This window comes from Clarias gariepinus, chromosome 2 (genome assembly GCF_024256425.1).
Source record: "Clarias gariepinus isolate MV-2021 ecotype Netherlands chromosome 2, CGAR_prim_01v2, whole genome shotgun sequence".
Classification (NCBI taxonomy): Eukaryota; Metazoa; Chordata; class Actinopteri; order Siluriformes; family Clariidae; genus Clarias; species Clarias gariepinus.
This window is the reverse complement of record NC_071101.1, coordinates 41,070,567-41,086,923: the sequence shown is the minus strand read 5'-3', so window position 1 is coordinate 41,086,923 and position 16,357 is coordinate 41,070,567. Positions and strand designations below refer to the sequence as shown.

The 16,357-nt window shown below is 39.9% G+C and overlaps 1 protein-coding gene across 1 annotated transcript in view; it reads left to right on the top strand.

Annotated features, from left to right (window-relative positions):
* Window positions 1-16,357, top strand: part of map3k5 (mitogen-activated protein kinase kinase kinase 5) — a 65,172-nt gene that overhangs the window by 46,179 nt on the left and 2,636 nt on the right. The window contains exons 12-25 of the mRNA XM_053477878.1: window positions 1,409-1,461; window positions 3,673-3,768; window positions 3,980-4,061; window positions 4,385-4,518; window positions 6,999-7,126; window positions 7,923-8,059; window positions 8,939-9,044; window positions 10,534-10,691; window positions 13,140-13,320; window positions 14,485-14,502; window positions 14,606-14,783; window positions 14,900-15,068; window positions 15,160-15,345; window positions 16,226-16,331. Coding sequence (XP_053333853.1) covers window positions 1,409-1,461; window positions 3,673-3,768; window positions 3,980-4,061; window positions 4,385-4,518; window positions 6,999-7,126; window positions 7,923-8,059; window positions 8,939-9,044; window positions 10,534-10,691; window positions 13,140-13,320; window positions 14,485-14,502; window positions 14,606-14,783; window positions 14,900-15,068; window positions 15,160-15,345; window positions 16,226-16,331 — 1,732 coding nt within the window. The remainder of the gene's footprint in view (window positions 1-1,408; window positions 1,462-3,672; window positions 3,769-3,979; window positions 4,062-4,384; window positions 4,519-6,998; window positions 7,127-7,922; window positions 8,060-8,938; window positions 9,045-10,533; window positions 10,692-13,139; window positions 13,321-14,484; window positions 14,503-14,605; window positions 14,784-14,899; window positions 15,069-15,159; window positions 15,346-16,225; window positions 16,332-16,357) is intronic.

The window sequence follows — 16,357 nt, the reverse complement described above, 5'->3', positions numbered from 1 at the left end:
ACTCAGTCATTCATTCAGTCACTCAGTCATTCGCGCAGTCATTTATTCAGTCATTCGCTCAGTCACTCTCTTATAAGTTCAGTCACTAATTTTTTAGTTTACTCATGTATTTGTTCAGTCATTTGTCAATCACTCAGTCATTTATTCAGTCATTTGTTCAGTCACTCATTTATTTGTTCAGCCATTTGTTCAGTCACTCATTTATTCGTTCAGTCATTCGTTCAGTCACTCAGTCATTTGTTCAGTTACTTAGTCATTCATTCAGTCAGTTGTTCAGTCATTCGTTCAGTCACTCAGTCATTTGTTTAGTCACTTAGTCATTCGTTAACCCTAACCCTTAGTCATTCATTTAGTTACTCAGTCATTTGTTAACCCTAACCCTCAGTCATTCATTTAGTTACTCAGTCATTTGTTTAGTCATTTGTTCACTCATTGACTCACTAAGTTGTTCACTTATTCATTTGTTCACTTACTTATTTATCTTCTCACTTCCTACTCACTCGCTTACAGTATTTAATTACTCACTCACTCAGTCACTCACACACTCAGTATCTCCATAATTTCAAACTTCTCACACAGTCCACATCCTCAAAAACACTGCATGCATTACGAGAGGTGATTGTAGCCTATGACGGCACACACCTGATTTATGATGGATTTAATCAGATCAGCCGGTCTGCTTCTTGACAGCGATCTGTATTTTACGTCAATTTGTGTGTGTGTGTGTGTGTGTGTCTGTCTGTCTGTCTGTCTGTGTGCATGTGTCTGAGAAGGAAATTTGCACTCCATGACCTTCAGACTCTTGTACTTCTTATTACTCACTCATTAGATGTGCACACTCCTGCTGTTGCCTTCTCTCTCTCTCTCTTTCTCTCTCTCTCTCTCTCTCTCTCTCATTATTTCACTATTATTTCTTTTCTCCTGCTACCCAGTGAGAAGAAACTAGTTTGACCATGTGTGTGCATTATGATAACAGTTTGCCTCTCTCTTTTGTCTGTTTGCCTTTCTTGTACTTTTACAATGTCAATCATTCTGGCTTCTACGCAGGCAGGCACACACACACACGTACACACACACACACACGTACACACACTCTTGAGAGAACTCTAGCCATGTGTGGCTTTTTATATAACGTTATCGTTGTTTGTCTTCCTTTATCTTTCATAGTTTTTTTTTTTTTTTTTTTTGCTAATGCAAGAACTTGCTCTCACACACACACACACACACACACAAACACACACACGCACCTACCTTAGTCTCTTTCACTATTTCAGCAGTGGGCTCGATTTTAACTCTCACATGGAAAATAGCATACGCACTCATGCACACAAACACTGGGCCTTATGATATAACATTTTGCTCTCTCTCTCTCTCTCTCTCTCTCTCTCTCTCTCTCTCTCTCTCTCAGAATAAGGGGATCCATGAGTGGAATTTCAGTGCCGCGTCAGTGCGAGGCGTGAGGTGAGACTTCTCGCACCTCGCAGTTCAGACGAGACACAAGTCAACCCATGAGTTCACTGAGACAGTGTGGGACGAGTGCCTGTGCACTTTTTCTGTATCTTTTTTCTGAAAGCGAACGCTCACCGCCACTTACAGCCGCGCAGCTACGACGCACACATGCACATATTTCCCTTTGACGGGTTCGTAGTATTCCTCGGTTTAAAGTAACCCACTTCTAAGCAGGTTAAACCTTTCGGTTTCCATGGCAACTACAGCAAAAAAAAAAAAAAAATGGAAATGGGTCATGGAAGTGTAAGTGTCGAGGACAGATTAGTTTATCTTCTGCCCGCTGACTGGAGGACACCCGCGCAGCCCGGCGGTCTCAGTGCCGCGCTGTGATTGGTCAGGGCAGAGTCTGGGTTGCTAGGGAACATCCACTGAAGGTCCACTCGTAAAAAGAGAGGCTCCGAGTGTAATACAAAGCAGATATTCATAAAGCATACACACACACACACACACTCTCACACACACAAACACATTTCGTCTCTCCCACTCTCCTCACGGCACAAAATGAACAGTTGTTGAACACACAAGCTGTTTAACACGTTCTGAAGTCCCTCTGCTGTCTCATACACACACACACACACACACACACACACACACACAGTACCAAAAGGAAAGTCCCTTCAGTATTGGGTGAAGTACAATAGTGAGGTCTTTGTTGATTGCTTTGCTTTTCTGTGTGTGTATGTGTGTGTGTGTGTGTGTGTGTAAGAGAAAGAAAGAGAGCAGACGAGAAGAGGAACTACACCATCAAGTCCTCTTATTCCACAGTTTGTCTAATTCCGTGTTAAACAACAATGTCTGACTTTTTTAATCCATTTATTGGTACGTTTAATGTGAAACGAGTCACTTCCTGTTGTAAATTACCGTCTGGTAGATTATAGCAGCTACAAACAGACATTTCCTCATCAGCCACCCCCCCTTTTTTTTTTCTCTCTTTTTTGAAGAAAAGGTTTGTCTGGTTGCAGAGAAACCATAAGGTCTTTCCTGTGACAGAAAACCTAAAGTTACTGCTTTACCTCAGACCGAGAGACATTGCAGAAATAATTCACAGAAAAATCACAGGTATCAGCACACACGCCGGTGTACACGCTTCGAACCCGTCTGTCCCTTTAATCTTGGAGTCGGAATTAACAAATACATTCACAAGTCCCGGTTTCACTTGAACGCCCCTGGTACTTTTCTTTTTTTTTTTTTTTTAATCGTTGTTTTGATCGGATTTAAACAAGCGTACAGTATTTGATTGTCCCCGTCATGTGACCTCATTTAAGAAGATCCCCTGCCCCAGGCGTGTCGCTCCGCTCTGCAGCTCTCTCTGGTGGGCGTGGCTCAGCAGCAGCTCATTTACATAAACACTGAAACAGCGTGTTCGGAGCAGGAGTGAAGAAGAGGTAGTTCGAAGTATAAGGCCTTGTTCACACGGGCGTTAAAATAGAGTTTTTTTTTTTTGCGTACGTAGCGTCTGGTGAGCGCGGATCAAGCAGCGAGTGTTTTCTACACATGGGAGTCAATGAGAGTGTTCACACGGGCTTTGGTGACGTGCGTTTGTCCGGCTGTGCGTTTATACGGCGTTAAAAAAACGTTGCATGCAGCTTTTTCTTGCCGTTCAAAACCCAACGAACGCAAGGAAACCGCTTCTAGTTTGTTTTCTTCGCGTTCCTTTTTTACGCTTCGGAGGACCGGATATATCCCATGATCCCACATAGGAAAATGCGGAAAAAAGCTAAATAAAAAAAATTTAATTGTTAAAACGCGCAAATCTTCGCATTTCTTCATAAACCACAAAAAAAAAACTTCCTTTAATCCGACGTTGTGCAGTCAGAGAGTGAACCCGGGAGCGGCGGGCTTTCATATCCAGTTCCCGACACTGCCCCCACAGGTTAACACACAAACTACAGTTTGGGCTGCAGACAAACGAACGCTGGTGTAGAAATCAACCAAGCGTCACTACAAAACGCAAAATAAACGTCTAGGACGTTCAGAGCACGTTCGTTTATCCAAAAATTTAACGCCCGCGTGAACAAGGCCTAAGACGCCCGCAGCTGGAGCATTAACCGACACGCATGTTCCCGAGACCTGTGTTAACTTATTAAAGGAATAGCAGCATATGGGACCTTTAATGCTTTTGATTGAAGTGCAGTATTCACTGTAACACTCTGTCTCCTGCAGCATTTCCAAGTTCGATGAACGCAGCTGCTTCCTCTACGTAGTGAATAACTCGGAAGATTTCCAGATCTACTTCTGCACAGAGATGCACTGCAAAAGGTGCGTGTGTTCATGTTCGTTTGTGTGTGTGTGTGTGTGTGTGTGTGTGTGTGTGTGTGTGTGGGAGCATGTGTGCATGCGCACACACTTTGCTAAGCAAATTGAGCAAAGGTAGAAGAAAAGGACTGTAGTCAGCTTGTGTTGCCTCATTCAGGAGAAAGAAGGTTTGCAGCTTTGTGTGTGTGTGTGTGTGTGTGTGTGTGTGTTGCAGGTTCTGTGAGCTGGTGAACAGTCTGACTGAAGAAACCTGGAAAGCACAGGATGAGGCAGAGTGTGAATCTGAAACTTTAGAGGTACACACACACACACACACACACACACACACATATACACACACCTTTAGTGTTTAAAAAAAAAAAAAATTTAATAGAAGCATGACTCTTCTTTTATAAAATGAGAGTGTTTCCGTGTGTGTGTGTGCAACGATTCATCCCGGTTTGACTCGTATACATGTTCAAGTCAAACCGGGACTAATTCTTCCTTTAATTCTTTTAAGCAGTTTATACCTAAACAGGAACTTGTACAGTTCAGCTCATACAGTACAAAGACACAGTTTCCGTTTAGTTGTGATAGTTGGCACATGTACATCGATACACACCTGTGTGTGTTTGTGTAGTACGACTACGAATACGACGAGCACGGCGAGAGGGTGATTCTAGGAAAAGGCACCTTCGGGATCGTCTACGCAGGTCGTGACCTCAGTAACCAGGTGCGGCTGGCAATCAAGGAGATTCCCGAGCGGGACAGCAGGTATACCTTACACTTTTTTTTTTTTTTTTACACGTTAGCACTTTCACAGTAGTCGTGTCTGCAACTAGAGACTAAATGACAAGATAATAATAATAATGAGTACGAACGTGGCCCAGCACTCAGACATTTGCTTATGCAGATAAATAGTTATATAGTTCAATTCTAAATGCAAAATGGAAAGAAATGTTTGCGCCCATGTTAAGTGATTACTGGTAGTGCGAGATAACAGCGATGCTTTCATAAGGGTGATAGTGGTGTGTGTGTGTGTGTGCAGGCTTTAAGCCCTTTCTACGCACCAAATATCCTTATTTTGTAAAACATTTATGAGAACATTTGTCTGGTCCTCGATTACAAATCACTTGTCTAATGTTGCTGCAGAAACCATCATGCTTTGGCATTTTAAACATTTAAATCACATCCGGGACTTTTTATTTATTACTCTATCACTTTTATTAACATTGAGATGATTTGTAAATATTGTGCTTCATTTATAGTCATATTTGTTTTTGGGGTTTTTTCAGCCGTTTTATTTCCAAAATTTTGTGCATTCCTGTTCTTTAAGCTTTAATGCATTTTTATTGACACATTCATTCTTTAAATAGTACTGTGCAGAAGACTTGAGCATTTTTTTTATATTAAATTAAACTAAATTATGTATCATGTTTTTCTGCGAGAGGCTGCAAAATGCCTAAAGACAAAATAAAAAAGATTGTTGTTTATGTAACAACCTGCGTGGCACGATGGTGTAGTGGGTAGCACTGTGGCCTCGCACTTCCAGGGTCGAGGGTTTGATTTTCACCTGGGGTTTGTGTGCAGGGAGTTTGCACGTTCTCAACATTCTTGATGGGGTTCCTCCGGGTTCTCCGGTAATCTTGCAGATTAGGCTACTTGGTGTTAGATTGCCTATAGTGTGTGTGCGAGTGTGTGTGTGTGTGCCCTGCCATAGAGTAGCACCCAGCCTCGTGCCTAAAGTCTCCTGGGATAGGCTCCAAGGCCGCCCTTATCCTCGTACACAGGATAAGAGGTATAGAAGGAGAATGAATGAATGTAACCACTTCAGCAGCAGCGACCTCGTTTCCCCTCTCGTCTGTTCCAACCACTCAGCACTCAGCATCACCAGTATACTAATCACCATCCTAATCATCTGTCACCATCTGCACCTGTTTCTCACTGGATCATGCCAAAAGTTAGATGTTTTTTTATGCTTGTTTTTTATGCTTAAATGATTCATAGGTCACGAAAACAAAAACACCAAAAATCATTCCTCTGAAACTGCTCAGGTGCAGGGACTGGACTAAAAAAAAAAAAGGGGCCGAGAAAGTCCTTCAGGAAGCCTGAAGAGCTGTTCCTCCATTAAAAATACAAACAGTCTGACTCTTTGAAAGCGAAATATGAAGAAATGAGTGGGCGCGGGAGGATCACGACTTTTGCACAGTACTGCATTTCTTTAGCACACAGGTGCTTCCTGCTTGTTCTCGCTCTGCCGTACACTATACAGTATGTGGATTCCTTTCTGTCCACCCTGAGGAAGAAAGCCAAGATGTGGAAACAAAGGAGCGCAATTAGAGAAATGAGATCGAGCCTTCCTGTTTCATTTATTTGTCTAACTTCATTTCCTTTAATCTGGTTATGTATCTGTGTCTATCTGACTTATCGTCCTCATTTATAAGGGTGATAAGCGTGGCAGTTAAGGAGCACGGGTCACGAGTCTCTGTTTATTTCCTTTAACGGATGATTTCAGATCTGGTTGATTTCAGATCAACCTGGAGCTGAGATGTCGTGAAAATTTCTCGGGGAAGGTCGCGGCCCTAACTGGCAGATTTCTTATTACAAGGAACAACAAACCACATGATCATGTTTTGTTTTCCCCAAAGTCTCCGGCCCAGCTTCTCTCTCTCAGTATGAATCCTTTTTATATCGACAGCTGTCACTGTGAGCGAGCAGATGACTTGTGGTGACTTGTGGCCAGTGTAGGCAATTGTTAAATGAAGTGAAAATAAACCAGCATGTGATTGAAGACTATTAAACTGAAAAGGTCAGCTATAACAAAAAATCAATCTCGGATGCCGTTGAAACATTGCCATATTAATTATGAATATTGACGGACCTAATGCAGCAGCTGTGTAAATCTGTATGGTTTCAATAAAAAAATAAATAAAGAGGAGGTTATTAGTCTAGTCGAACAGCCCTCAAGCTTCCGTTCACATCAAGGACGCCTTAGTCATGCTTTGGGAGTGTCTCACCAGCCTTGCACTGTGTTTAATGACAAGTAATACACTCTGCGTGAGCTGCTGGAGGGCTTTAATACTCGTTATCGACAACGCCAGCGTCCATGGGTAGCCTCCGGTTCTGGGGTTGTAGTGTCTAGAGATTCATCGGTCAAGAATCATCCTCTCCTTCCCGAAGGATGTAATCTAACCAGGTCTGTAGTGCTGCTGTAATTCTAATTGTGTGTGTGGGTGTGTGTGAATTGTGTGTAGGTACTCCCAGCCGCTGCATGAAGAGATCGCCCTGCACAAGCACCTGAAACATAAAAACATCGTACAGTATCTGGGCTCCATCAGTGAAGACGGATTCATCAAGATTTTTATGGAGCAGGTACCAGGAGGTGAGACAGGAGCGCGCTGATGGAGACTCACAAAGAGCTTCAGTGGTTAAAAAAAAAACAGAAAAAGTGGAAGTGGTTGAGCAATATAAGAAATAAAAACAGAAATGTGATTATCGGTAATATTGTAGTTTTTATAGAAATTATTTTTGATTTTTAGATTGATTTTTCAGCTAACATTTGAAAAGAGGAGTTGGAGTGTTGTTTAATTGCCTTTGGTTTGTGTTAGTGGTGGTGGCCGGAAGTATTGGGACAAAAGTGAACTTTAGTGTTTTAATGATGTTCTCAGGTTTGCCAATTTGTTTATTGATTTATTTCACGCAAACAAATTGCTTTACAACAATCAATATGTTGTATGAAGTCTGTTATTCTTCGGAAACCTCTTGGGCATTAAGTAAAAAAAAAAAAAAAACATCTGCGGTACTCTGATGTCATTTGCCCCATCCATACCTGCTTGATCATGTACAGAAGACGAGTTCTAGACTGCTCCTGCCTACTTCACCATTCCCCAACATTTTTTTTTTAGGTTTAGGTCTGAAGGTGACCCAGGCCATGGCTCCAGAAACGTAACTTGTCACATAGATAGTTTTCAGACAGATAGGCTTGAACTAATTAGTAACGCCACCTTGTTTGTGCAGAGAGAGAACTATAATGCATTGCATATGTTGTCCTAATACTTTTGGCCCCCACTGTGTACTTTTTTTTAATGAATGGTATGCAAGTTTCTATTCAAGCTGCTGGGATTTTCTTGACAAAGTAGTAGAACCCTGACACGTTTTTGTTTAACTGTGGTTCACAGGCAGTCTCTCAGCACTGCTCCGATCTAAATGGGGTCCGCTGAAGAACAACGAGCCGACCATCGGCTTCTACACCAAACAGATCCTGGAGGGGCTCAAATACTTACATGATAACCAGATCGCCCACCGAGACATCAAGGTATATGAAAGATTCATCTCATAAAAAGCATAAATGAGTCTAACTTATTTTAGTGGAATTCATTCTATCTTAATAAGCATTGTTAGTAACATAATCAGTGTAAATATAAATAATAATTTTTTATGACCAAGTTCATGCTACAGGGCAACTTAAGGAGAAGTTCCTCGAGTGTTTGTCAGTTGGATGAAACCAATGACACTCCCCTTTCTTCTCTATTTTTAGCTAGGGGTTAAACCATAAAACGGCATTACATCATAACCATCAGTTTTTGCTTGTGTGCTTTGCTGATAAGCCTCCCTTTGTCCCGTTGCGAGAGGGGAATTTTCTGGGCTGTTATTGTTACAGAGCGACATCGTGACATCATACACGGCTCATTTCTTTACTCCGGTCTGTACGGAGAGTCACATCAGTAAATGTTAATCTGTTTTTGCTCTCGTGTTTATGGATGCTAGAAAATCCATCCGGGTGCACAAATACAATGTTCTTGTGTTTTGTTTTTTTTACCTGGACCGGTGCCACGGTTTCAGAGGAATCATGCAGATAAGAGCGTGTACAGTATTTGTGTTGCGAGCTTAGATCAGAGTAACTGGGGAGATCTTTTCAAGATTTAATCAGTTTCTCCGTGTTTAAAATTCCTGCTTTTCTAACTGTACAGATTTCACTGTGGATTTCATACTGTATGTAACTACAAATGTATTCAACCTGAATTACTCCAGTGCAAACAGATCCATAAAATGTGCACAAGCAGGAGTTTACATCTCTATCTCTGGAAGTTATATTTTTTCAGCAATGTTAAAAATGTATAGATGAGTCAGTTTTGGCCTCCTGCACATTTCTCGACAATGACTCAACTCGTATATATGTTTACATCCTACACAGGGAGACAACGTCCTCATAAACACCTACAGTGGCGTTCTGAAGATCTCAGATTTTGGCACGTCAAAGCGCCTGGCTGGCATCAACCCCTGCACCGAGACCTTCACTGGTACACAATAATAAAATTGCAGTTTTTCAAGAATATCGACTGTCCATAGTATTTTTAGTATTTTTTTTTAAGCAGTTTTTTTTCCATCCAGAGCACACCCTAAATTTTGCTTCGTGAAAAGAAGTAACACATTTACAACACAGTATACCAAGCTATATTTTCTTTGATCTTGATTCCACAATTCTTCTCTAATCTGTCAATTAGCAGTGGTGGACAAACGTACCAAGTCCTGTACTTGAGTAAAAGTATAGATATCACAGGGAACATATTACACAAGTAAAAGTAACATTTACATTTTTACATGTACATTTTTACTCCAGAAAAACTCAGCTTGAAATATACTTTTATGCAAGAGTGTGAGTGTCTGTAGCCTTTACATAATAGTAAAAGTGTTTTCCAACTCCATGCGCAAATGTAGTGAATTAGAAAGTACAGATATTTGTTGCAGGATGTAGTAGAGTAAACGTAAAAAGCGTACGTACACATGATCAGTAATGAACAGATTTTACCATCACCATTAACATTTATTGTTTTCCTGTAATAGCACACCCCCTAAGTGGCTGCTGCTTCCTTTATATAACTACAGTAAGAAGCAGCTTGTGAGGCTGACGCTCCATATTTCTCACTACCTGGTATAAATATTCTAAAAATAGTATTTTTTCATGTTTTTTTTCCCCCCAAGGCCCCTCCTCGTAAACATACTCACACTGGCCATATCCAGGCAAGCGGACATGGTACAAAACAGGAATCTAAAAAAAACCTACTATAGATAACTCACACAAAATGTGACTTAATACCTGATTTGATATGACGGATCACAAATATCCACAAATACTTAGATCAAAACTAAGTATGAGAAGAAGAAGAAGGTGTTTAGGGTTAGGTTTATAAATGTGATATAAATGTTCTCTAATAATCTCCTGTCTAACTGACTTCTTGTGAAGTCCTGACTTACAGTATGCTGTCTTCAGCCTGGGAAACTATTGTGTGCGGTCACAAATAAATACATACATAAATACATACAAGAGTACAGTCAGTTCTTTGAAACAAATGTCTTTTGGTAATTCCTTTTCCCTTGGCTAAACGTCAGGGTACATTTTAGCCCTGGAGGCACTCACAGTCTGTACTGAGCTGCACTTTAAAGGGTCCCATGAGGTTTTTCTAAGAGAATTAAAGGCAGTGTGTTTGTCCCCGGCCTGTGCAGTATCTGCTCAGAGACCTTCTCATCTTTCACACACATTACAGAAAGCATATTAAATCACATTGTTCTAGTGACATTAATAAGTTTATGAACCTTCTTGTGAGTTTAACCCTTATTGTGTTGAGTCTAGTTTAGACACACAATGAAAGCAGAACTCCCAGACAAATTATTGATCTGATTGAACATATAAATGATATGAAGATATACTTGGCGTTCTAAATCGGTACTAATTATTTGTTTTACTGCTAATTGATGAGCAGGAACTAAAGTGTGTGTTTTTATTTGCAGGAACATTACAGTACATGGCTCCTGAGATCATAGACAAAGGCCCTCGTGGTTACGGGAAACCAGCGGATATCTGGTCACTGGGTTGTACTATTATAGAGATGGCCACAGGCAAACCACCTTTTTATGAGCTGGGAGAACCACAGGCGGCTATGTTCAAGGTCAGAAAACTTCCGATAATTCATTTCACAAGCTTCTTCACTAGAGACTTGGCCTTAGTCCCAAATGCAAGAATTCATGCCTAGCTAAGTCATTTTAATTTCAATTTAGAAAGCCCTTAAAATAAGTTATAGTCTGTGTTTTGTTTTTGTTTTCTTTCCTGTGTATTATTTTTGTTCATGCCCTAAAACATATGTCACCATCCTCTAATCCCTGTGAACAGGCAGCTTGATTATGGCCTTAGCAACCAACATTATCAACTCATTAAACATTAAAAAAGACGGTCATAAAGTTAGCATTGAATAATTAAGGTAATGTGCGTGTAAAATGGCTCAATAAAATAAGACATTCATTGAAGCAAATGAGAATGAAGTGCAGATAAAGTAAATGGGAAAGACAACACACAGGCATACGGTGTGTGCAGTACAGTACGGTACAGTCAAGCACAAATGTTTGCATTGCCCCTGGGCAAAGTCGCGTTAAGCCATTAAGTACAGACATAAAATAAAATAAGATACATCAGTTTAAAGTTTTTGAAATAAGGGAGAACTGACAGACTTTGAGAGTTTTAGCTGCTGTAACTAAAATAACCATTTTTATACCCGTGGAGAGCTTAAGAGGATTTCAAAATGAATAATCTTCAGATGGATAGACTGGTGGAAAGATTGGAAAAAATGTTTTTCGCAAGAAGCGTGTGCCTGATGTAGCTTCAGATTCCTGTTCTTGGCAGGACAGGAGTGGAACCTGATATGTCGTTGTAGCCGATCCAACTCAGTGTGCAAGCCTGTATTTGAGTCACTGTGCACATGGTCATATCATTAAGATCGCATCCTATTCGGACGTTGTAACTGAATTTCTCAAACTGTATCTTTATGATTTAATGAGTTGTTCTGCAGCGACACGATTGGCTGATTTGAATAATTGTATGAAGGGGAAGGTGGTAATTATTACAGTAGGTGTTAGCAATAAATCACTAAAGTTTATGATACCTATCTAAGTCCATGTGCAATCATCCGGACCTAATCTACTGTATTTTATATAACCCAAAGACTATTACTTTATTAAGAAGTTTCTATTAAACGTCATCTTACCGTAACCAGTTGTACCTAAAACATGATGCACAAAAGAACACATCTTCAAAAATATTTGGCCAAACCTGTTGATTTGAGGTGTTCCAATCAATCAGGCTCCTTATCCCCAGTGAAGGGAAATCCAAATGCTTCAGCATACCAAGACATCTAAGACAATGCTATGCTTCCAATTTTGCGGCTCCTTTTCTATTCCAACATGACTGTGTCTGTAAGATCTACACGGACTATAAAGACATGAGGTGATGAGTTCAGTGTGGAAAAAACTTGACTGGTCGCATGGAGCCCTGACCTCAACCCCATCGAGTGCCTTTGGGGTGATCGCGAATGGAGATTGTAAGCTAGGCCTTCTCGTCCAACATCAGTGCCTGACCTGTGCTCTACTGTACATTGGTCAAGGTTTAAACAATGCCTTACAGAATGAATGGCCATGAAACACTCCGAAACTATGTGGACAGCCTTACAAGGAGAGTGGAAGCTGTTATAGCTGCAAAAGGGGGACCAACTTCAGATTAAAGTATATTTATTTGGATACAATGTCATTGCAGGTTTCGCCAAATACAGTACCTTTGTACTGTATTTTAATGTTTTTTAATCTTCCTCACAAAATACATGTCTTTGAATATTGCATTAAGAGTTTTCAGTTTCTATAAATAATGGAAATAAGATGATGTAATCGTAGCATGCATTTTTAGCTTTTTATTACCATCACTAACTGTGATGTTGTGCTAAGGAAACAGTTAGCTAGCTAAAGACGCCAAATGCATCAACTTTAGCGAGGACAGATAGGAATGTGTGATCAATTAGTGCACACCAGGACATGAAACACAACCTGTGTTTTCTACACATCAGCAGAGAGCAGTCTCTAGTAGCAATGATTATGAAAAAAAAAAAAAAACTTGGAATGTTATCTTGTAGCTTATCTGATTTGAAATGTAGAAAAGTAAGATAACATTGTTAACCTTCTTACAATCACCTGGTGTAACTGAAACAACTGGAAGTTCCTGAGAACATGAAAACAGTTTTAAGATGCTGAACATTCCATGGACATTTTAAAACATCGTCATGCCTCATAAAACCACACATCTTACCACCAGTATACGATTGTTATTGATTTAGACCCATTTCTTCGGCTCAACTGTATGTTCCCCAACCATGTAGGGTCAGTATTGCTAAAAAAAAAAAAGCAGGATTGACCATAATCCCTTGCGTTCAGTGAGAGATGCAGCAACAGAGGCTGAGATGTGATAAAGGCTTTGCTGATTTGTGACTAAAGATCGAATAAAATATGCGTTTTATGAAGCCATGAAGTGTCTGAGCTTGTGTGTTCATATTTCCTTGTGTATGTATGTGTGTGTGTAGGTAGGAATGTTTAAGATCCATCCAGAAATTCCAGACACCATGTCGTCTGAGGCCAAGGCGTTCATTCTGCGCTGTTTCGAGCCGGACCCGGACCTGCGCGCTTCAGCCAACGAGCTGCTCATGCACGAGTTCCTTACTGTCACGTCTCGCAAGAAAAAAGCCAAAGGCAACAACTTTACAGGTGCGCTGCTTTGTAGTGTCTGTCGTGTGCATGTACACAAGTACGTAAGTTGTGTCGTACTGTACAGATCACTATTTTACCACTTAAAAGAAAGTCAAATACTGTCAGGTTAGCTATGTGGCTAGTATTAGCGGTAAACATTGTAAGCAAATTTATCCAAATTATTTGTTAGGTTATCTTATGCTAGGTACAGTACAAGGCTTAGAATATTAGTTAAGATGGTGAGGCTTTAAGCATTCGCTTATCTAATCCTGTCAGGTTAGCTCGCGGTAGATCTGTCGATAGCATTAGCCAGCAAAATTACAGATTTGTATTTTACAGATTAGATTGAGGATTGTAAACCGCCATTCGTTGTCAGGCAACGTTAGCAATACGCTAAGTATTATCGGTGAGGATTGTAAAGATTTTGGAAAATTACTTTAACAGTTCTTTACAAATCCTGTCAGATGATCTTGCGCTAAATATGTGGCTAGCGTTAGCCGTTAAGATTGTGACTAAAACTACAGCTCTACAGAAATGTACAACAAACAAAATTAGTGAAACATTTTCTTTGAAATCCTGTTAGTCTATTTTATGCTGGATGTACAAATAGTGAACATTAGCAGGGAAAATACTATTAGCTTAACTTTAGTTAGCTACGTTTAAAGCCTTAGCACAAACGTTTTAAACAAAATCACAGATTAGGTTATGGTCTGCGTTTTTTTTTATCACATTTGATGTTTGTACATTTTATAATGTTCGAAGTGGCTTCATATTTACTGCTAATGTGGCAAGCGTCAGCAGTAATACTGTAAACATTTCCTCAGAAATCCTGTCAGATTAGCCTAGGTTAGCAATCTGGCTAAATTTTAGACATTCAGCCGGGTTTTCTTAACTACTTCAGGTCTTAGTTGTGTTATAACTTTTATATCAATAAATATTAATGATGTCATCATGAATTAACATCCTTACATTTATTTTTTCCGCTGAAAATGGGGGTTAACTTGCTTAATATGTCATTTATATTTAAAAGTCTACAATATGGACTTTCATGGTCCCACTGTTCCAAATGGCTCGGAAGGTGCACTTCCACAAAGGGCTGTTTTGGAGACATCTCATAAAATGTTTTTTTTTTTTTTTTTAAGGATCTTTTTTTAATGTATTTTCTTATTTGTGTTTTTCTAGCTTTGACTCCAGCAAGTGGTGAGTCTGCTAAACCCTTCATGCCATTTATTAATGAAATCAATAAGCTTTACTGAAATTAAGAAACTGTAACTGGATCCCAATCCCTACTGTGTCTTGCCAGAATATGTGCGCAGCATCTCACTTCCTGTTCCAGTGGTGGTTGAGGACACAAGCAGCAGCAGCGAGTACGGCTCTGTGTCTCCAGACAACGAACTGAGCGCCAACCCCTTTGTCTTCAAGCCCAGCATGAAGTGCCTTAGTGAGAGAGAGGTCAAAGGACATCGTTCGCTCTTCCTTAGGTAACTACCGAGAGGAGTAGAAACAGAGACAATAGAGACAACCCTACAGACACTGATCTGAGATGTAAAATAGTGACAGCGTCAATCCGCTGGGCTCATGAGTGTGTGTTCTTTAGCATCCCAGTGGAGCAGTTTGAGGACCACAGCGCCCCTCCGTCTCCAGAAGAGAAGGACCCTGGCTTCTTTATGCTAAGAAAGGATAGTGAGCGCAGGGCAACTCTGCACCGCATCCTCACTGAGGACAGAGACAAAATAGTCAGCAACTTGCAGGAAGCACTAATTCAGGTGATTTATCTTTTTTATATATACTGTATTCAGATGAGATAACCGTTACAATAACAATGACACCAACCTCATTGACACTCTCGCTTTATAGGGTACGGAAGAGACCAAGCTAACGCACGAGCACATTTCCACTCTGGTGGCCAGCCTGGGGGATTTTGTACGGATGGCTGATAGGAAGATTATTGCCAACACGTTGTCACAGCTGAAACTGGAGCTGGACTTCGACAGCGTCGCTATCAGCCAACTGCAGGTGGTGCTGTTCGGCTTCCAGGATGCGGTGAGTCTTGGTTTATCTTCTTATCTGCAAATATCATTTAAGGAGTTAGCTTTGATAAAAATTAGATGTTCAGATGGTGAACAAATCAGGTGCATTCTCATGCAATATTGTCTGATTTTATCATGGGTATTAATATTAACAATTTTTTTAGACCCAAAAAGTGTATGGAAGAGATAGAGAGAGTATGTGTTTCTGTATTCTTCTATACTTCGTTTAAAGAAATGCTTTGAAATTGCGTATGAGGCGACAGGAATATTAATATTAATACTATTTTGTTCCACAAATATAAGATGTATAGTATCATTGATTGATGATAAATGGTTGAGACCCATACAGGGACTTTTGGTTTTTATCTTGAGTGAAGATTAAGTGATGTAAGTACTCTGATAAGAAGAACAATCCGATTTGTTTTTTATAAAAAGAAAAATCCTACAAAGTCCCTTAAAGATTGTCTTTTGCTTTTATAATAATGCCACCTACTGGCCATAATGCTGTACTTTACTTTATTTATTTATGAATTTTCACCATCAAACATGCCAAAGAAGTCTTATATATTATAAGATAATGGATATATTCATTGATAGATAGAAATAATTAAATTATAGTAATTCTTTTTTATAATTATAGAATTACCTAAATCATTTTGAATTGTTATACTTTTAGTGACCCAATGCCTCTGGAATTGTGTGATATTACTTTTCTAAGGAATAGGACAGGTTGTTTTTTCAAAAATCCCGTATTTTTTTTTTTTTTTACGATTCAGCACTGGATTAAAGAGTTGGTCAAGCTTACTATGCAAAATGAACAGATTCCTGTGGGAAAACAGTTTTTTATCTTGTCACAAACAAATTCATGCAATAACGCTGATGTTTACATGCAGATGAACAAAGTGCTGCGCAATCACAATATCAAACCTCACTGGATGTTTGCTCTGGATAACATCGTCCGGAAAGCCGTCCAGACCGCCATCACCATCCTGGTGCCAGGTTATTACTGTTTGTTAACATTTTTG